Source organism: Diachasmimorpha longicaudata, chromosome 18, assembly GCF_034640455.1.
Source record: "Diachasmimorpha longicaudata isolate KC_UGA_2023 chromosome 18, iyDiaLong2, whole genome shotgun sequence".
NCBI classification, from domain to species: Eukaryota; Metazoa; Arthropoda; class Insecta; order Hymenoptera; family Braconidae; genus Diachasmimorpha; species Diachasmimorpha longicaudata.
Window position 1 is genome coordinate 3,661,014 of NC_087242.1, and position 20,205 is coordinate 3,681,218.

At 41.2% G+C, this 20,205-nt stretch overlaps 6 protein-coding genes across 12 annotated transcripts in view; 4 read left to right on the top strand and 2 right to left on the bottom strand.

Moving 5' to 3' along the window:
* Hnrnp-k (Heterogeneous nuclear ribonucleoprotein K) overlaps positions 1–3,125 on the top strand; it is a 25,143-nt gene extending 22,018 nt beyond the window's left edge. For 2 of the 3 annotated variants that reach the window (XM_064137110.1, XM_064137112.1), the window contains exons 10-12: positions 41–195; positions 266–435; positions 1,034–3,125. In XM_064137110.1, the coding sequence (XP_063993180.1) occupies positions 41–195; positions 266–435; positions 1,034–1,061 (353 nt within the window). In that variant the 3' untranslated portion in view covers positions 1,062–3,125. Of the gene's footprint in view, positions 1–40; positions 196–265; positions 450–1,033 lie in introns of all 3 variants that reach the window. The other variant, XM_064137111.1, reaches the window with a different exon arrangement.
* Positions 1,547–9,165, bottom strand: LOC135170933 (voltage-dependent anion-selective channel protein 1-like). 3 transcript variants are annotated; one of them, XR_010300457.1, is made up of 5 exons: positions 8,772–9,165; positions 8,486–8,714; positions 8,029–8,241; positions 7,501–7,878; positions 1,547–7,064 (listed from the first exon to the last, which is right to left on the bottom strand). XR_010300457.1 is itself a non-coding variant. In XM_064137151.1 (4 exons), exons 1-4 carry the CDS (start codon positions 8,931–8,933, stop codon positions 7,613–7,615), a joined length of 870 nt encoding a protein of 289 aa, XP_063993221.1. In that variant the 5' UTR covers positions 8,934–9,165; the 3' UTR covers positions 1,547–7,612. The 3 variants fall into 3 exon arrangements, 1 of the variants encoding a protein (XP_063993221.1); XR_010300456.1 differs by having other exon boundaries at positions 1,547–5,847; positions 6,014–7,878; XM_064137151.1 differs by having other exon boundaries at positions 1,547–7,878.
* On the top strand, positions 5,021–12,762 carry LOC135170917 (GTP-binding protein RAD-like). Its single transcript, XM_064137107.1, has 8 exons — positions 5,021–5,205; positions 6,347–6,562; positions 6,679–6,892; positions 9,161–9,381; positions 10,277–10,443; positions 11,203–11,294; positions 12,038–12,230; positions 12,421–12,762. Exons 1-8 carry the CDS (start codon positions 5,021–5,023, stop codon positions 12,654–12,656), a joined length of 1,524 nt encoding a protein of 507 aa, XP_063993177.1. The 3' UTR covers positions 12,657–12,762.
* A 116-nt stretch (positions 12,763–12,878) lies between these two features.
* LOC135170947 (mitochondrial pyruvate carrier 2-like) lies at positions 12,879–13,958 on the top strand. Of its 2 annotated transcripts, XM_064137175.1 has the most exons (3): positions 12,879–13,537; positions 13,600–13,741; positions 13,820–13,958. In XM_064137175.1, the coding sequence occupies exons 1-3, from the start codon at positions 13,453–13,455 to the stop codon at positions 13,956–13,958; spliced, it is 366 nt and encodes a 121-aa protein (XP_063993245.1). In that variant the 5' UTR covers positions 12,879–13,452. The 2 variants fall into 2 exon arrangements, with proteins under 2 accessions (XP_063993245.1, XP_063993244.1); XM_064137174.1 differs by having other exon boundaries at positions 13,600–13,958.
* A 36-nt stretch (positions 13,959–13,994) lies between these two features.
* Positions 13,995–16,670, bottom strand: LOC135170916 (peptidylprolyl isomerase domain and WD repeat-containing protein 1). 2 transcript variants are annotated; one of them, XM_064137104.1, is made up of 7 exons: positions 16,416–16,670; positions 16,210–16,312; positions 15,915–16,111; positions 15,649–15,842; positions 15,024–15,551; positions 14,233–14,802; positions 13,995–14,159 (listed from the first exon to the last, which is right to left on the bottom strand). In XM_064137104.1, exons 1-7 carry the CDS (start codon positions 16,510–16,512, stop codon positions 14,016–14,018), a joined length of 1,833 nt encoding a protein of 610 aa, XP_063993174.1. In that variant the 5' UTR covers positions 16,513–16,670; the 3' UTR covers positions 13,995–14,015. The 2 variants fall into 2 exon arrangements, with proteins under 2 accessions (XP_063993174.1, XP_063993175.1); XM_064137105.1 differs by lacking the exon at positions 16,416–16,670 and having other exon boundaries at positions 15,915–16,132.
* Positions 16,671–17,048: 378 nt separating this feature from the next.
* On the top strand, positions 17,049–19,709 carry LOC135170946 (CCHC-type zinc finger nucleic acid binding protein). Its single transcript, XM_064137173.1, has 3 exons — positions 17,049–17,527; positions 18,817–19,072; positions 19,190–19,709. The coding sequence occupies exons 2-3, from the start codon at positions 18,827–18,829 to the stop codon at positions 19,412–19,414; spliced, it is 471 nt and encodes a 156-aa protein (XP_063993243.1). The 5' UTR covers positions 17,049–17,527; positions 18,817–18,826; the 3' UTR covers positions 19,415–19,709.
* The last annotated feature ends 496 nt before the right edge of the window (positions 19,710–20,205 follow it).

Here is a 20,205-nt window from a genome sequence, read left to right on the forward strand (position 1 = left end):
GAAATGAATAAATCGATTGTTTTTTCTTTTTATTTTTCAGACAATGGATGGGGTATGCAGGGAAGTGCTCCCAATGGTATTGGTAGTGGAGGTAATTCGGGAATGGGAGGACCACCCATGGGAGGAAATAACCAGAGCAGCCCGGGGGGAATGGGGGGTAATAAAACAAGTACTCAAGTTACAATTCCGAAAGAGGTAATTGATCGTTTTTTATTAAAACAATAATTAAGCGAATGACAGTAAATAAAATATTCTTTTATTTCAGCTGGCTGGAGCCATCATCGGCAAAGGTGGTGCGCGAATTCGAAAAATAAGATCAGATAGTGGAGCGGGAATAATAATAGACGAACCATTACCCGGTAGTAATGATCGCATTATCACCATTACCGGACTGCCAAATCAAATACAAATGGCGCAGTACCTGTTACAACAGAGGTAATTATCAAAATGTCAGTTCTTTATAATCTCTTAATAAAAATTAATAATAATGTACAATATCGTAACACTGAATAATATAACTCATAAGAATGTTTGTTGTTTTTAAATCGATGTATGAATTGTGATAAATCACCATTGCTCATGAACTAACAGATAAAAATTCTCCTCAAGTAATCAGGGTACACTTGATTAATGTCACGGTGAAGGAAGAAACAGAGTTGTTATAGGATTTATTAACATTTTTAAAAAATCAACTAGAAGATTACACGAACGCCCATTTACCATTCAACGTGCTGAATAACAGAGGATTCCGTTGTATGGAAGACTAGTGATTTTGTTGTTCTACTGTAGAGATAACAAGGAATCACTAATCATCCTACAAAGGTCTTCAATATCTTCGGTAAAACAAATCGACTGCGCAAACTGCTTTTTTGGATATACTAACAACAGTAATAAGCTGAGTCATTACATCCACGTCATATATCATAATCATGGTTGTAAATGTTTTTTTGTAATTTATGAATAATATGTATTTGTAACCTACGAATTAATTGTCTAATCGTGACATTAATTTGGTTTTATTCTCAATTTTCAGTGTTCACGATAACGCAGATCACTACTAAAGCTGCAGAAACGACGAATGAAAAGGGGGAGCCAAAGACGTGTTTATAACAATTTTTTATTCTCTTTTTTTGTTTTGTTAAGCAACAAAATATTCACCGCAAAACGTCTGCCCATTGTGGGGGCGAAAAAAAAAAACATTGAGGACAATTTATGCCTGGGGATTTGTAGTTTTGAGTGAAAAAGAATAATCACCAGGGAAATAATGAAACATGTCACAGGCAGGGATGATCACGAGCCTTGATGTTGAGAAGACCATATTTTTTCAGAAGACAATTTCCAGCAGATTAAAAATGAAACCCAGCAATTCAATGTAGTGTATTTACTTGAGAGAAAAAACAAGAATTAGAAGAATTAACGCCTTAGACTTCTAGATTCACTGGCCGTTGGCCAATGCGCTGGTATATATGTAAGAAATTAACATTAATCATCAAACAAATGGTTTTTCAAAATGAGCATTCATCGCTTAATTAGAGGAAACATTCAATTTCTTTTTTTTTCGTTCTTTTTATTATAAAAGTTTTCCTTTGTGCATTTTTTCGGATGTATTTATCAGTTTCAATGTAAATAGGCAATAAGTTTACTTTTGAAAATCAACATACACTTTTAATTTTATTTTAGCAGATAGACCCTTACGATTCCATCGTTCATTTCGTACAATTTTTCACGCTATGAGATATTGAAAACTCGATTAATCGTGTTTTCGTTGTTTGCAAGACGCTATTCAACAAAAATGAAAATTCAAATCAAACATACAGCCGACGAGTGAGGAGAAAAAAATATATATGATATATCATGGCCTATATCTTTTCGAGATTGTGTACAATAATAGATAACTGTTAAGATAACCATTGCTAGGGGTATGGAATGATTGAAGATTCAATCCATCATGTAGTCACTCTCATCCACACGACGATAAGAGGAAAAGAAATAGGAGTCAATTCCATTTCCAGCTTTTTTTATTCTCAGTTTCGAATATTTCCAGTAACACAAAAGTGGCATCGACGAAGTACATTGTAAATAGAGTAATAACATTTAATCTAGATGGTTCTTTCTCTTCTTCATCGATTATAAAAAAATCATTTCCAATGCACAGATTATTTCAGCAATGAATATTAACACGACTATGAAATAATTAATACTAATCGAGACCTTAACGAGGACCCACTCCCATCTGATGAATATATCTATAGTCTAGTTGATTTAATATTGCATTAATTAACTTCATTAAGCTTAATGAAAGGGTGAGATTTCGATGGAAAAGTATCGCCAATGAAGACAAAGCTAGAGTAAAGATGAATAAAAAATCTTATTGTGTGAAATTGAAGTGAATGATGAAAAATTAGTTGATAAAAATACGAGAGGACAGGGGGGAGGGGGGGAGGAGTTATTTGATTGACGATACAACGATTGTCCATCGATCCAACCTTTGCTACTTCTCTCATATTCATGATAAGATTTATGTTATTTAAGTAGATCGTGTGTCTTGCTGACTGAGCTCGACTAGGTATTTCAGATGAAAAAAGTAAAAGAATCGATGAAATTCATCCCGCTGTAGTGATTAACTTGTCGTTTATTCATTTTCTTATCACTTGGCTATCACTAACTATCCTCAGGAATATCGCAAGGGCATTTGTATATCACTGGCTGACATTTCTCGTATAATTTTTCTTGTTTTTTTTCCAATCGTTACATTACTGGATCATGAGTCGGATGTTTTTATCAATCAAAACAATCAATAAATTGTATTAAAAGTAATTTTAATATTCAGACACGTGTATCGGCAATTGAAATGTGCATTTCCTTTTTTTATTGTAATCGAGTAATACTAGGGAAGAATAATACTAGAGGAGGAACGTAAAAGCTGTTGAACAAATGAGATAGTGTGGATGACGACAAATTGAATTAACGAAAAAAAAAAAACATTGATGATGATATAGAGATTTAATTGATTAATGAGACAAATACTGGTGAAGACACAAATATGCGTGTATTACAACATAAAGTTTACAGTTATTTGTAATGAATACTTATTATTTGTCGAATAAAAATTAGTACAAACATCACTGGGTTTGCGTAGTCATTTCATTTAATTTTATTCCTTATTTTTTTGCACATAATTAATCCAGAAAATTACATAATAATATTAGTTATTCAGTTAAGCGGATCAGTGAGTTGAAAGAGAAAATATTATATTGACTTTATCGCTATCAGTCCTCGGATATCGGGGGGCTGAGGGTGGGTGGGGGCTGGGGGCGGGAAATGTCGCATTCTCCGAATACTCTTCGGCTCCTTCCACGTGGGTTAAATTTCCTTTTTCCCGTCTCAACTTACCGCTGATCTTGCGCTTACAAATGTTTGTCGATGGCGCGGGAAATTTTTAAATATTGATTTTTTCGCGACAGTCATTGACCCTAAGACACCTTCGCCCTCAACCAGCGTCAATATAATAACAATGATTACTGCATGTCTGGTGAGTGCGATCGATGGGGTACCTAATAAGCATGTACACGTTCGAGACATGGAAAATAAAGCGAAGATTAAGATCGGCGCCAAAATCATTTTACAATGCATGTTCGGTAATTGTGGGGCTAGAGTTATGGCTTTACAATCTATCGAATATTAATTAATACTTTCCAGGCACGCTCACGTATTTTTTTCTGGACATGCGCTGTTGGTCATTTAATTATTGAAATCCCTAAATTGAATTATCTCAAATTACCTTAATTTGAAACGTCAGTAAATAAATAGAATCGCTTTTACCTGTGAAATTACTTTAAAAATCAGCTCGTAATATTTTTTAAAAATTAGGAGGGATTTGATTTTTTCTGTTAACAATTTATTTGGGGAATTCGAGGCCTCAGTTATGCCCCGCTTCACCCCCATCCCTCCATCCATTAATCATCGCGTATTGCGCCAGAAAAAAATTACGATTTCATAATTTGACAGGGGAAAAAATTCAGAATTTTCAAATGAGAAAATACGATCCATATTAATTTTTTTCACTGAAAATTTGCATAATCCCTTGAGCAATAATTCATAGTTTGTATTCCACCGCGGACGCGGAACTAATTAACATAGGGAATCCCCTAAAAATCCGCTACTGACATTTTCCATAAACCAAGAGAAAAACTGAACAAAATTTATGATTTTCAAAGATCTCCTTCGCCTTGAATTGAATTCGTCTACTAGATAAGAAAGTACGTAACGATATTGTGATGGTGAAGACGTTAATTAAATAATAAATTATCATTAGTCGGAGGAGGATTTAGTTTCGTCAATTATTGGTATCCCCGAAAATCCCTCGACCAACTTTCAACCAACATGCAGGTCCACCGAGGTCAGCGCGTGTGCTATCGCAAGATTTCCGAACAGACTCATTCAACGGGGTTGGTGCGAGTCACGCTTGCGCGACCCCCAGGCGAGTGGTTCCCGGCTACAAAAAGTATAACAACAACCACGCGAAAGCCTTCAACCCTCAGTTATCCGTCGGTGTACGAAGTTGACTGTCATGCGACGACGTCAAGACACTCCGTTAACGTCCATCACCACCTCGTCTCACCAGGAACGATTAAAAATTCCTCATTAATCCCAATACCATTGATTGTTTAATTAAACGGGACCAAAGTCGATGGGAAGAAAAATCGGCTCAAGAATTTTATCCGCATCTGATGCGTTCGATAAATTAAATATCCACAATTGCATTCGAGCCCCAGATTCCCCGACAACATGTGGCTGGCGCAATATGTGCTGACGTTTAATTGAATTAACGAACTATCCCACGAGCAATTAGCGACAGGGGATGAATAATTTGTGGTAACGACGGATTTTCAATCGCATCGGAGAGCCTCCTGGGATGAAACAAATCCCTTTCATCCCCTCGTGACTTACGTTCGGGCGATCCTTGCAGGAATAATTGCCGCCTCATCGGGGACCTCCAGGCGATGAGCTTTGGGGAAAAATGGCAACATCAACAGTGACGAGATACCGGGGAAGTGGTAACGAGCAACACCAGGATGCTGTCCAACTGTCCACGACAACGTGCCCACCGAGCAATTTTCCAGATAAATTTCAGGATTTTTTTGCTGCACTCACGGAAGACACTGACGATCTGCCAACAATGCTGGAGGACAAACTCATACCCAGGTGATTGATGGCATACTGTTTACTTTGGATGTGATGAATTTGACTTTTGAGGAAGACCACGAAAATTTTCTAATTTTAAATGTTTCTATTCTAATTCGCATCGAGGCCGGTCCCACCGAGTTGTGTCAACTATTTAAATCGGCAACTGTTCGGGAAAATAAGGGAAGTTCATGAACTGTCTAGACGGAATTTTCAGGGGAGTGACATTGAATTTTCAGCTGTTTCATTTGATTATTAAACGCGAGGGGATATTCGTCATCGATTTTCATTCCAAATCGTGAAATACGCGGGATTTTCCTCTGATTTTTAATCAGAAAATTCATCAACATCAATTATACATTAAAAGATAATTTTGACGGAAATAAATTGCTCAATTGAGTCACGCGAATTGTTTAATAGATTAAAAATAGGATTTAAGCGAAGCGAATGACTCGGGACGTCATTCGGTGAATTCCGAATCCATTTAAAAATAATTAAAAATAGAAACATAATAAATTAGATGAAGTTTAATTGATCTGGATGGAATAACATTTTTGTCGCGTAATTTTTACCTAAAAATTCGTGGCGGCATCGATCTGGGTCCAATGTTACCCCACGTTGATTCCATGAGGGTCTAAGGTCGGCCAAATATTGGTCCAGCAGCTGTCTCAACAAAAAAAAAATCGGTTAATCCTAAGAATAACACAATATAGTCCTTATAATCTGGTAGTCCTGTTTACTTTGAGAATAACTTTTTCAATATTATCAGAAGTTCGTATCGTGTTTGAGATATTTATCAGAAAACAAAGTTGGAGATGACTCAACTTACCTCGTTATCCCATTTAACTACAAAAATATGAGGTAACGGCAGTTAGCAATTGAAATGTCCTCTGAAAATTTGAATTCCCTGAGTACTCAGACTCCACACTGGATTGAATGGGAGTCAAGGATAAGCAATAATTGAGGAGACCAGGTAAACTCCAAAGTGGTCTCCCGATGGTGTTCCCTTGCCGTTGGAAATTTACACGTAAATTAAGTTTGTTTAGCCCTGTCCTCTGACCTTCAGCCATTATCGCGTCACACAGGAGCTCGGTCTCGGGGGACTCGAGTAGGAAAATTATATTTCATCGGACGACACATCAAATCCCCTCTGTTTTTCCAGGAGAACCGACAGCCCTGATGCCAAGAAAAATAACACGAGATGGGGAAAGCGGGCATTTCAACGCAGAAGCAGCGAGATAGAGGTGCGATTGCATGGGGGAGGTCATTCCATGGGTGGACAATCACAGTCTATGACTGAAGCCCCCAAATCACCGACTCCCTCGAGGCGAAGGAGCTGCAGCATCGCCGTGGCCCGGCCCACGCCGGATTTGCACAGGTTTGAAGTAGTTTTCCAACTTTTTTATTGTCTTTTTCTCCTCTATTTAAATTCGATGGTACAGCAAAGTTTGAATTTCCAAAGTTGGTCGTTGAAAACTTGTGGAATTCCTCCAGATTTTTGCAGACCGAGGCGGGTCCCTGGGGGCACTTATCACCCTCACCGAGGAGCCCAACGAGGAATAGTATATTGAATCCTGGGGCTGTTGCAATGACACCGCACTTGAGTCCCAGTCCGACGAGCCCATCCGCACCTGGGACAGCATCGCGGGCAAGAGTTGACAGGCAGCGGGGGCGAACCAGCAGTATGCCAGCCGTTCCTCGACATCGGGTGAGTCTTTCCCTCAAACGTATTTTTTTTTTCATTTCATTTAATCCCATGGGGGAGTACTAAACCGAGATAAGTCGGCTTATCTCGCAGTTCAGGGTTTGGGGATTATCTCGGAATCTGAGAGAGATAGGGAAATTTTTGTAACGACCTTTGTTGTAGTTCTCCATTAGCTCTAAAAAAAAGTTGATAATTAATATTGCGATATCTCGCTCAGATTTCGAGATATTTCGCGAAAAGTGCTCGTAACTGACGAATAATCGTAATTGACGAGTGAATTAATTATTCTGATTGATGCGAATGACGCTGATTCATTAAATTTCATCATCCGGTTCTGCCCCACCCCTCCGAAGACTAAAAAATCGCTGTTCAGATAGAATCCTCCACGTAGCAAGATTTTATCTGGTTTTTACTCCGAGTGAATTGCACTTCTCACGGCGATATAAATTCTCGTAAGATAGTGTACCTCGTTTTTTGTCATTATTTTTCCCTCATCATTCTTCTCTCATATCTCCCACCTTTGTGAGCTGAGGTAAAAAATGTTATCTCGAGGGAAAATTATTTACAAGGCGGAACGTCGAGTATGTGCTCCACCATTATAACGAATATACCTTTTCAAATGAAGAGTGCAGAGCTAAATAATCTTCTTTATTTCTGTTTTTTATTCCTACGATTTTTTAAATAACAGATGTAAAAGCCTTTTTGCATTCCTCCTACGACCGTTCACACCTCCATATCGATCGCCAGGCCGACCCTGTGCCGACTGTTCTCAAAGTCCCTGCAATCAATTCCAAAAGCAAGCGTCACCTTAATCCCATCGTACAGCAAATGCTGTATACTGGTATCCAATTGTAATTCGTTGTTAAATTTCATTCGCAAAGTGGCTGCCTCGTCGAATTTATACTGCACACCCCAGCCGCCCTTCCAGTTGGCCCTAGTATCGAGTCCTGTCAATGTTCCAGTGATCGCAGCCTTGAAATTTTCATTCACTAAATGGAGGGAGAATTTTTTTACTGCAATTGTCCCCTAATTTTAACGTAAAAATTGATTTATGATGATTAATTTTGATTTTCCACTGGAAAACGCGGGGAAAACATTCAAAATTGATTTCGTTTAGGGTCAACCGGACTCTCCCATACCTTTATACACCGCTGATAAGTCGTAATGGTCGGTCATCCCGGGGGAGCACTTGAAGTATACACTCAAATCAGTGAATTTATACGTCACCCCGATATTACTCGCCGTGAAAGAGCTGGACAGCGATTCGTATTCAAATTGGTACCCAATGAAGAGACCCCTGAGGCCAATCACAACCCCAGCGAGAAAGCTCAAATGTTTGTCTAGGGCATTTCCTGGGGAAAAAAATTTGAAAGATCCGGTGAACGCAGGAATTGGGGTGGATAGAGGATGAGAATGGAAATAGGTTCCTACGGGGTGAACCACCCACCCTTTCAGCTGTCACCCGGATTTTCTTTTTTATTTCTTGGCTCAGTAAAGGCCTCGCGAAAATTTACCTGCGTTTCCGTATTTGTTGTCACGTCGCCAAACGTCTGTCAAATCCCTTTAAAAATAATTTTAAAAAACCAATAGACGTACCAACACAAAGGCTGCAGTTCAAAAAATCGTTCTTAAATTTCGTGGTGACCTTGAGTCCCGAATCGTTGGTGGAGGGATTGTAGGAGTATCCCCCGACGATCCTGAGCCCCTCAAAAATCTTCCCCTCGTCAATCTTGTACTCCAAATTGATGGTACCATCGCTGTTCCACTTCTCCGAGAGCACACCGTAATCCTGAAGTCGAAGTTTCACCGTAGCATCCCCTCTCGCCTGTCAACAAACCCAACAATTCAATTGTCCACGTAACCCTAATGTGACAGGACTTACCGGTGGATTTTCGCAGTTGAGCTTGTAACTGCTATCAATTTCCAAGTTGTTTTCGGATTTGGCCTTGAGAGTTATCCTGACAACTCGGCGACCGTACTCGTAACTCGAGTTCAGCACGTTACGGATACTTTGACCAAGCTCAGTAAAACTTGGAGTGGTCATGACAGAAAAAGATTGTGCTTGAGTTGATAGGAATGTCAGACAACTTCTCAAGGTCCAGATTAACCCCAATCAGTCCACGCGACAGCTCCACCCGGGTGATTTCGATGACAACGTTGTCGAATCCCCTCTAGGGAGTCCAAGACAGGTCAGGGAGTTTGCTGGGACGTCATAGCTCAGGTTCCTTCAGTAAAAATGTGATCATTTTCACGCACAATCGGTTCTTCCAGCCGATGCTCGGTGACACGAAGCGAGGGGGCCTCTTCGGGGACGCCGAGGAGAACGAGGCGGACAGCGAAGTGGAATATTATCGACTGAGGTCATTCTCCATAACTGCCAACGGGGTGTTCAACCTCGGGGACTCCCTCAAGAGCCGACGGAGCAAAAGCATCAACAGTGTCACATCATCAGGAACCAGTTGCAGCAGCACCAGAGACGCCCGATTACTCAGGTAATGACTGGCATCGAGTCCAATCCAAGTGCTGGTGACCCAAAAAGCTCTTCAGAAACGGCACGATCGATGTCTGAAGATCTTTTTGGATCAGCAGAATGCTGAGACACAAATAATTGTCCTCCAACACGTCGTAACTGACAACACCCCCCAACAAATCACCCCCGAGTTGAATTAATTGCCCCCAATTCATAAAGCACTCGGCGCATGCTTTCAAATCATCACCACCGTACCCCCGCATTAGCGAGCGGATGAGGTAAACCAACTTTGACGAAAACTTCTCAGATTGAAGTTTATTAACACAGCTAACGAAACCAATTACACGTAAACTTGGAATTCTACCTGACGTGGAAGTTAGTTCAGTCGCCAATTAACTCTCATCACGGAGTTCAGTGTTGGCGCCTGGAGAATTTCCGTATGTTGAGACAACCTGACGAGTCCGTATCCTTGAGATATTTATTTTTTGCGAGTACGTTTAGAATGATTTATTGCGAATGTTCTCCAACTCGACCCCACAGACAACCTGACATGCATAAAATCGAGAAGATGATGCTGAATATGACCCGCAGCTGCTCGTTCTTTTATCATCAGGCCAGGACTCGTTTAAAAAACTTGTTTCACATTGTCCCCCCGAGGATTTCCGTTTTCCATCTCAAATGGTCCGCAATAAATTCTTCCTGTGGGGAATGCTAGCGCTCAAGGAGTGCAGAAAATGACCGGAACGAGTCGAGGAATGGGAGATACATTGGAGTTGCTCTCGTGAATGTTCAATATTGCTACCTCTAGTATCTCTTCTGGCCTCATCTTCGTATTTATTTCCCCTCTCGGAGTGCTCTTGTCAGTACTCGAGAGATAATCAATGGTGTTTTTTTTTGTTCTCGTGGCTGCGTTTCAGTTCGGGGTCGCAGCATTCGTGCATCGGGACAGATGAGAATGCTGATAGTGAGAACAAAGTGGCCACCTACAAGGTGGGCATGCTGGGGGCCTCGGGAGTTGGGAAAACCGCACTGACGGCTCAATTCACCACCAGCGAGTATATCTGCGCGTACGATGCATCTCTGGGTATGAGAAATTTGAAATTAATGATTAAATCAATTTAAAAAAAATTAAGATCCCCAGGTGGGAGTCAAACCTCTTCTGCTCTTGCTTTATCCTAAATCATATTTTTATCCAGTTTTTTGCAACGAGTAGAGACAATATGCGACTCTGAGTCGAGTCTTAGACAATAAAAATAAATCATCAGATCATTAGATCGTTAGATCGTAAATACAAAAATAGAAAATAAAGTTACGAATTTTAGTTCGTTCTTTTTAATTTGTAAATACAGGAAGGGAACGATCTGTCTGATGGATCGACAATTAATTAGTTTTCAACAAGTCAAACAATTTACTGCTTCCAGTATTACGTAAATCTAGATAAAAAATAGTGAATTTTTTTCTCTCAACTATTCCCTTTCTCTCTATAAAATATCGGAATTTCATTACAATTGCGCGGTGTCGGTAGTCAGTGAGTTAATCTCATTTCTCTCTATCCTGCACTGATTCTATTGGCTTCGTAATGCCCATCACACATGCCACACAAATCAGTGTCAGGGGGATGCATTCCTACATGGCATGTCAGGGCCGTCTTAATAAATTCCGGTGATGAAAGAAGGGATTGAGTTGTATTTGAAATTGACTTATTGGTTTCGGTTAAATAAATTTACGTGACGTACCGTAATTTGTCACAATTGAAATAACTTTTGCTTATCACCAAATGATTAATTTTTTCATTCAATTGTTGTCTTTAATATCACATGGGGTTCATGGTTTTTATCAACAGATGACGAGTACGGTCAGAAGAGTGTGTCAGTGATGATCGATGGACAGGAAACGGAGCTTGAGATCATAGATCATCCAGCATCAGAAATGTCGGTGGGTATTGGAATAAATTATAATAAAAAAAATTATTTTGCAGCAAAATATAAGAATAAGTCGACTGATATCTGAATCCGAATCCGATAACTGTCCCAAAGATTAAAATCTCTCGTAAAAACTGTAAAAGGGGTTAATTACCTTCATTAAATTGTGACATTGTTGCAATTTTTTTTCTGCGTTCTTACTCTGGAAAGTGCCTGAAGCATACAACCACCTGAATTAAAAATACCTGAGAGTGATGAGTTTCCATAAAAGCTCGCTAAATAATAAACGATGTCGAGCAGTCGATTTTTCAGTAGCTCACCCCTAATGAGCCGATGCATGCGCGTCGCGTTTTATCATTGTTCCTTTATCGGAGTCAACAATGACTCAAGCACTCCACACTTTTATTGAAAGCAGATAAGAATACTTTCATCCTGCGGTGGGATAACAATCGCACGTGGGTTTCACGTGAATGATTGGAGATAATTGATCAGTCTGGGAGATAAGATGTCGGGGGCTGGAGCTCTGACCTAAAAGTAGACATTCCGTAATGATCTAATCGTGAAAATAGAGGGGGTGGTAAGTGGCAGGGGGCTCGGTAATTGAAGACGAATGAACCAATTTGATCTGTGGAAAAATAAACTCATTGGAGAATAATTGTCACTGATGAATCGACCTGTTTTCAAATAGATAAATAATTTTCTAACACTGAAATATGGAGTGTAAAATTTAAAATCCTTTCTCATTATTGATTCCAGGTGGAGAGTTTCTGTGCGACGTACAACCCTGACGTGTACGTCGTGGTCTACTCGGTAGTGGACAGGAGTTCCCTGAAAGCCGCCGAGGAGACACTCCTCTACCTCTGGAAAAGTGACTACATGGACACCCACGGTGTCATCCTCGTGGGGAACAAAGTCGATCTGGAGAGAAAACGAGAAGTTCCATCGATGCGTGAGTTGATGTATTTCATTCCTTATCTACTCTCTGCAGGTTCCATAAGTAAAATTAATGACGCCATAAGCCGGACATGATTGGGAATTAAAAAGCCGGCAAAACATCTGGCTAAAAAAATTCATTGAAATAAAAAATAATTAGCAATAACGAGGGTAACTGCGAGTCCTCTTTTCATATTTATTTCAAGTTGGCAGACGGCTAGCCAACAGCTGTGGCTGCAAATTCATCGAGACATCGTCAGGCCTGGCCCATCACGTGGACGAGCTTCTCGTGGGAGTTCTTGCCCAAATAAAATTAAATCCCCAACGGGCTCGCGATCATGTGACAAGACGAAGGAGAAGCAAACAACGACGCAAAATTCTCAAGCATTTGCTCGGATTCAAGAGAAAAACCAAGAGCTGTGAGAACCTGTTTACCCTTTGAGCTAGTGATACACGCCGCAATGTGAAGAAAGAAAAATTACATTTTTACCTCTCGTGTCCTAGATGTTAACCCATATCATCAATAAAGATGTTCATTATTACGTGAAGTACGATCCTGAGATCTGATTCGATTTTTCGATTCTCCAATATAGTGACCCATAAACCGACGGCCACATGACTTCTGGGGCTGGTCAGCTGCTTGTGGAAGACATCCACGAGGAGAAAGGGGGTATTGCGTACTATTGTGGCCTGTTGAGTCCCACAATGCAGGATTCTTCATTAACTTTTGTCTCGAAACATTCGCCATTATGCATATTCAGTGGACCACGTCATCGTTTTCGAAGTGGCTTTTGTCTCTCATCCACTTGACCCTACGCCTTGACCTACTCATTTTTACTCGCAGTATCTACGATCCACAATGCTAGCACCACCAATCCCATTCCTCTTTCCTGCTTTCACTCAGAGCCCATCGAACGTTTTAACTTGACTCTAATGCAGCCACTTGGCACTTCTGTGGAGACTGTAAGATGTTTCCAATACTAGGGGACTTGAATGGACTAGATTAAAAAATTCCCAGCCAGCAATTTCTCATTATGCTAATTCTCAAGGTGGGGGAGAGGACATTCTTTGGATTTCATTCACGAAAAATAATGCAAGCGACGCATTTGTCGAGGATTCCGTGAATGAAGGCTTCAAGTCCCTCAGTATTTTCAGTCTCAAACAAGTGAACGGCTGAATGCGAATGTCAATTGAAAAAATGTTAACTTTAAAACGGAGAATTGTTTTTGTCGACGAGAATGATGAGTCGTTATCACAAATTGATGATGAGAATGTCATTACTTCTCCCTGAGAAAACACGCGCTGCGTTTCTCCATCCAGCAGGTGAATAACAACCAACAAGTGATGAACTTCGGAATAATTTTTTTAAACTGACAATTGTCTAGGTCCAACGACAGTATTTTTTTGGGCGCCGACTTTCAAGTGGGGCCTGGTGATAGCTGGTATTGGTGACATCAACCGACCACCTGAGACTATTTCCCTGGCCCAGACTGCGAGCCTCATGCTCACTGGCATCATCTGGTCCAGGTTAACAAATTTAGCCCCTCAACTAACCTCCCCTTTATTCCCAGCAAATGCTTCGCTTAATTCAGAGATATATTGCAGATATTCCCTGGTGATAATTCCAAAGAATTGGAATCTGTTTAGCGTTAATGGTTTCGTTTCCCTGACTGCTGCGTACAATTTCTACAGGGGACTGATTCACCAGATGGCAAACCCATCACCTCCCTCAGACGACAGATAAGATAAATAAAAAAAATTCCATGCGATGGATTCACAATTTTTTTTCTAAGAAATTAATTTATTTTACTGATACACTCACTATTCTGATGTCATCGTAGGGTTTGTCTGTCTTCGGATTTGTTTTCACTTGACTTATGTTCTGAACCACCTCCATTCCCTTGATGACACGACCAAAAACTGTGTGTTTGTTGTCCAGCCAGGGCTGTAAAAATATTTACGATTGTACAATCACAAATAAATAAATTAAAAAATAAAATCAAACAACAAATGCTCACCGTTGGTGTCAAAGTGATGAAGAACTGGCTGCCATTGGTATTGGCCCCAGCATTCGCCATGCTGAGAGTATACGGCCTGTCATGCTTCAGATGTGACCTAAACTCATCCTCAAATTCACCACCCCAAATACTCTCTCCTCCAGTCCCAGTGCCCGTTGGATCCCCAGTCTGAATCATAAAGCCCTTGATGACTCTATGAAATATGTGGCTGTTGTAGTAGCCATTCTTCGCGTGGACACAGAAATTCTCCACTGTCTTAGGGACGTCCTTGCCGAAGAGGGAGACATGGATGTCTCCAAGAGCAGTATGAATGACAGCAGTGTCGTAGATCTTCTGCATGTTGGTGGCGTCTGTCGAGGATATGATATCCTCTTTCGAGGGCTTCTCGTTGAATACGTCTCTGTCGCACTCCGAGCCCTTTGAGTCCTCGGGCTCACGCCTGGTGAACATGAAAAATCTGTTCTTTTTATGAGCTGTACAGAACAGGGTGGGATCTGGCTTGTTGAGCTCTAGGGTGGGATTTTCAGACGCTTCCATTTCCACGGTTACCGCAGCCTTTCGGGCTTTGCCCTAGAAGATGATAAAATCGATGTAAATTAGTCCTTGAGAAAATAATTATTCCAATAGATTTTGGTCTTAGAACTACAGAAAAGTCTCTGGACTTGAGACTTTCTCTGCTCTAATAATAAGTAGACGAGTGATGGCATCGTAAATAAATTCCTGCCATTTTTCTAATTACAATTTAAAGCAAATTATTCCTCGTTAAGACTGGAAAATTACCAATTATGTACCTGGAATAGAGCGAGTTGCATTGGTCGAATATTCTCTGGTTTTCCTAATATCCGAATACAACGATTTGTGTACAAATTCACCAATTTTATACCCAACATTGTGCTGTACATTATCATATATCCTGACTCGTCGAATACAATATTTCCCAGGTTTGTTTCTGTCTTGTCTAAATCCCTTTCCACAGCCATTCTCCTTCCAAACTCCATGTTGGGTAATTGTTGGGTGGTCTGTTGGAGCTCCGAAAACCTCTGTAACGACTCATCAAATACTCTGTACAAGGTCCCGGTCAGAAAATGAAAGACTCGAACTTTTCTGTCACTGCTGAGGGAAGCGAATTTTTTCCCATCGGGAGATATCGCCAGGCAGCACAGATGGGTCTTGTTCTTTGCAAATTCGAACAGATCGGTGTCTAATTTCGATTCAAATGCCACGCACTTAGGGAATTGATACTCTGACTTGGGGCCTGTCCAGTACTCCAAGAATCCCGATTGATCGATCGTTATGCAGGTCTCGAAAACTGCGTTGTACTGGAATAAAGAAAAGAGAAGGAAAATCCCTTCGGTGTAATCCTTTACACTTCATCGATAATTTATATTAAACTGGTTAATGAGTCAATTGATTTACCTTCATGACGACAACAGGCTTTTTATGCAGATCTTCAAAGACATGAAGAGCTCTCTCGGTCGCCTGACCGTCGTAGACATGTATTCTTGGAGAGTCTTTGTCAGAAACAGCAATAGCGAATATCGCATCACCAGATGTGTAGATCCACTCCACGCAGGAGGGGGTGTAATCAAACTTCATCATGTTGATCATGTCTGGAGGGAAATTGTTGCCATTTACATTGACATAGTGACAACAGTTAGGAAGAGAAGTGGAATTGTACTCACCGAAATTGACGACATCAAAAATCTTGAGGGTCTTATCTAAACTGATGGTAGCTGCGTAGACTCCGTTGTAGCTGGCTGCCAATCCCTGGATGGCCATGATGTGGGCTCTAAAGTGTTTGACGAATTCTATCAGCTCATCCTGCTTCTTCCAGAATTTTACATGCCCATCGCAGCTGGTTGTTATCACAAAATTTGTTCTGCGAAGAAGACCAATTCAACTGTCTTAACGATTATTGCTGTAGTATTGCTATCAATTGGACTGTTTATCTCCAGTCAAATCACCAATAAAACGTACTTTGTAACTACGATGTGACTCACGACATCCCGGTGCATATACGACTTCTCGTAGCACTCACAGCAGGGCAAATTATCAACATAGACTTTCTCATACTCCAGGACTGGCGAAAAAATTCTGAATTAGTTTCACTGATACATCAACACTGTCTTCCAACAAAATCACCCAAAACAACAGGTTAAACAATTACGCCAGAGCCCCAGTACCTTTTTGTTTCTTCGCAGGTGTAGCTTCCGCGAGTTTAGGCCCAACCCACTCATCATCGCCCTCACCCTCCTCAATTTCTCGTTTCTCCCCCGACATTCTTCCCCTCAAAATTCTAAAAATCAAAAAACACAACTGAACGAGGACAATCGTCACCCATCAACATCATCAGCCACCAACACGACCCCCAACTATTTTGGCGGGGTCTTCCAATCCCGTACGACCATTGGCTGCACCTCACCCTCCAATCACTCACAATCGCCGGTTCCCCATCGTCCATTGCATCCCCTCACACCCAAAAACCTCAAGCCCAATTTCCAATGACGACGACGGAAGCTCCCTCCGCCATTTTGCCACCGCAACTCCGATAAAAACGACATAATCGTAGAGATCGTCGCAGCACGAGTTGACTCTTTAAAAAATTCCTTTTTATTCATTCCCCAGCATCCCCCATCGACCTTCCCCGATCGATCCTCTCAGTGATCAACAGACATCCCTCTCCCTCCCCCGCCCCCTCTGTCGGCGAACCCGCGGCATCTCCGGCTTGGGAGCGACGTAATAAGTCAGTTGCACACGGCCCTCCAACGCAGCCGGCTTTTCCACCGATCCAATCACAGCCCCCGGAGTGTCAAGTGAGCACTGCAGAAAATAAATATCACCCCCACAAGTCGATAATAATCCGTCGATCCTCCCACCCCCCACGATCAATCGGCTCTCTGATTATTTTCAAGCTCTAATCGGGGCTCGAAGCGATTATTCTCGGTTGTGAAATAATTTTATCAGGTCAGTTGACTAGAGCAGTCCAACTGGTGGGGATACAGGGGTGGCGTTCAGCGAATAACTCCAGTGGTGTTTGGCGGGCAGCAATACGCCGATTGGTCCTTCCACAGTTCTTGCTCTCCCCTGTTTGTAGCCGATGGTTGCTTATAGACCTCTGGCCCGTTAAAGCATCGGTACGTTTATCGAAAACGACGAAAAATTACGCTGACTTAATTATCCAAAAAACGGATATTCAACAGTCACGGGTTCGTGTTAAATCAACGACAATTGACGTTAGTCAATAATCAAACAAATAAATAATAAATTGTTGGATTATTTGGAGGAAATCGTGAAGGTGAGTTTTTTTTTTCATTAATTACCCTTGAATAACTGGTGATGTAGGGCCGATGGGGTCGGGGATAACTTAGTTTAGGATTTTTTTTAAATTAATTTTGTGAACAACGCGGTGAGAATCCATGCGGAATACCCGGAGGTACCACAGCCCGCTCTCTCATTTTGTGAAACCCTACACGTGGTCGGCGGTATCCATTGCTCTCAATTCCAACAAATAGTGCTCCCGTTCGCCGCAATTCCCGGATAATAATCTCTCCCGAGTGGATGCATTTTGTGGATTTTTTTTTTTTTTTTTTCATGCACCCCCTAGTCACTCACGCAACTGCTCCGTGTGGGTCTCTCTCTGTCCCGCACACATACACGCACATCTCCGTCGTTCCATCTCTCTCGTCGAGCTCGCGTCTGCCCTTTTTCCACGGAGAATTTTTTTTCTTCTTCACGCGAAAAGAAGTAGCTCGGTGGTTGGGGGGAGGAGGGAGGTGAACATATTGGACGGGTAAAAGTGATAAGAAAAAAAAAAATGGACTGGGCAGTTAGCGGCGTCCCTCTCGAATGCCATCTTCCGCGCCATTGCATGCTTATTTCGCGAAAGAGGGGGCGCCTGAGCCACGTTGTCTGGTGGATTATTTTATGTATTATTTCATGTGGCATTGTTGTTGGCTTCTGGTTGAGTATTTTCAGGTGATATTCGGGGGGTGGGTGAAGCTGGGGGGGATCGGTGAATATTATTTGATTTGTCAACAGCCATTGGGAAGACGGTAAATCCGGCTACTCCGGGAGGACGCGGTGGGAAACACGTGTACCCTCCATACCCCCCTCCCCTCGTGGTTCGATGCAAGATGCCATTTTCTTCTACAGTGCTCCATCCTTTCGTTGCAAAATGATTTTAGAGGGGTTTTTTTTTCGTGTGAAATGGCGGCGGGGGGTACATGCACGAGGTAAAATAGGAAATTCTTCGGGAGCACTGCATTTTTTATTGAATAATTAATTAAATTGGGTGATGAGTTAACACGCGGTGCTTTAGAATATATTTCAGGAACTGAGAAGGATTTTTTTTGTCACGAGAATTTGGAGAGAGAGAGAGATAATTATTTATTAGATTTATTTTTATTATTTTATGGATTACAGGGGAATCCCTGTGCTCGATTAATCCCAGAGTGTAATAATAAATAAATAATTGGACAGCAATAATTGAGTTTGCGAAACGGAGAATAATCATGAGGATTCTCCAGCCATTTATTTTTTAGCAATTTTCATAACAAAATCAAAAAAAAATTTTCACGTTAACAGATAAATCATAATGAGTTCGAGCGCGTGTTACAAATGCAACCGAATGGGCCACTTTGCACGTGAGTGCCCCCAGGGTGGTACTGGTGGTGGACGCAGCGACCGTGGACGTGGTGATCGTGAAGGTGGTTTCGGTAGAGGCCGTGAGAAATGCTTCAAGTGCAACCAGTTCGGACATTTCGCACGTGAATGCAAAGAGGATCAGGACCTGTGCTACCGCTGCAACGGAGTTGGACACATCGCAAAAGACTGCCAGCAGGTGAAAAATTTAACCTACCAGCATTAGATCAAGTCCCTCATTTATTGATAGAATGTTAGAAATGTCTAGACATAAATTTCCATAGTTGAGACTAATAAAAAATTTTTTCTTCCGAAGGGACCTGAGATGAGCTGTTACAACTGCAACAAAACTGGTCATATTGCTCGTAGCTGCCCCGAGGGTGGCACTGAGAGCGGTCGTTTTGCGCTTCAAAGCTGCTATAATTGCAACAAAACAGGTCACATTGCTCGCAACTGCACCGAGGCAGGTGGTAAAATTTGCTACGTGTGTGGCAAGAGCGGTCACATAAGTCGTGAGTGCGATCAGGACGACAGGAAGTAGAAAATATCCGTCAAAATGTGCCAATCGCTGATTAAAATAACGCGATAAGCTGGTTTTTTTAGCAATGGTGCACACAGACCGACAACCGGACAAGAAAAAAAAAAGAGAAAGGAAGAAAAACATTTTTTTTTGCTAGATAGGGATGTGCGGACGTCCACTCGGGTCTTGAAGCGTATTTATCCGGTATTAAAACATAATAATGGTGAACCACTAAAGGGTACTCAACAAAAAAAAAAAAAAAAACATAAGTAAATTCGATGGAATGATGAATAATAGAATGGTTGATGGCTCGAAATACGTTGCAATTTTTTTTTTCGCTTCAGTGGGAAAAATATTTCTCTCCCAAAACGACGTACCCCTCCTATCCAATTTTACCTCCCCTCTCCCCGTGGCCGTGGCTTGACCAATAACTCTGATTTCCTCCTCTCAATTCTCTTTTTCTTTATTTGTCTCCGCGTTTTTTTTATTCCTGTTAATACCACTCACACGTGCGTCACCTGCACAAAATCAAACACAAGTTTTCATTTACTAGATTATAACATTTTTTTTTTTTGAGAATTTGGTTTATACGAAATCGAGAACACGATATGCGATGATTCAGTTGGTTTTTTAAAGACAAGGAAATAACGAAGAGCCCCCCAATACATATAACCAAGACAAGAACATGAATAACGATGTTGTGTAATAATTATTAAAAAGAAAGGAAAATGAAGGATAAGTGATGAAACAAAAAAAAAAAGACATTGGATTTTCATCTCGACGTTTAGACTTATGATGCCCTAACCTCAATT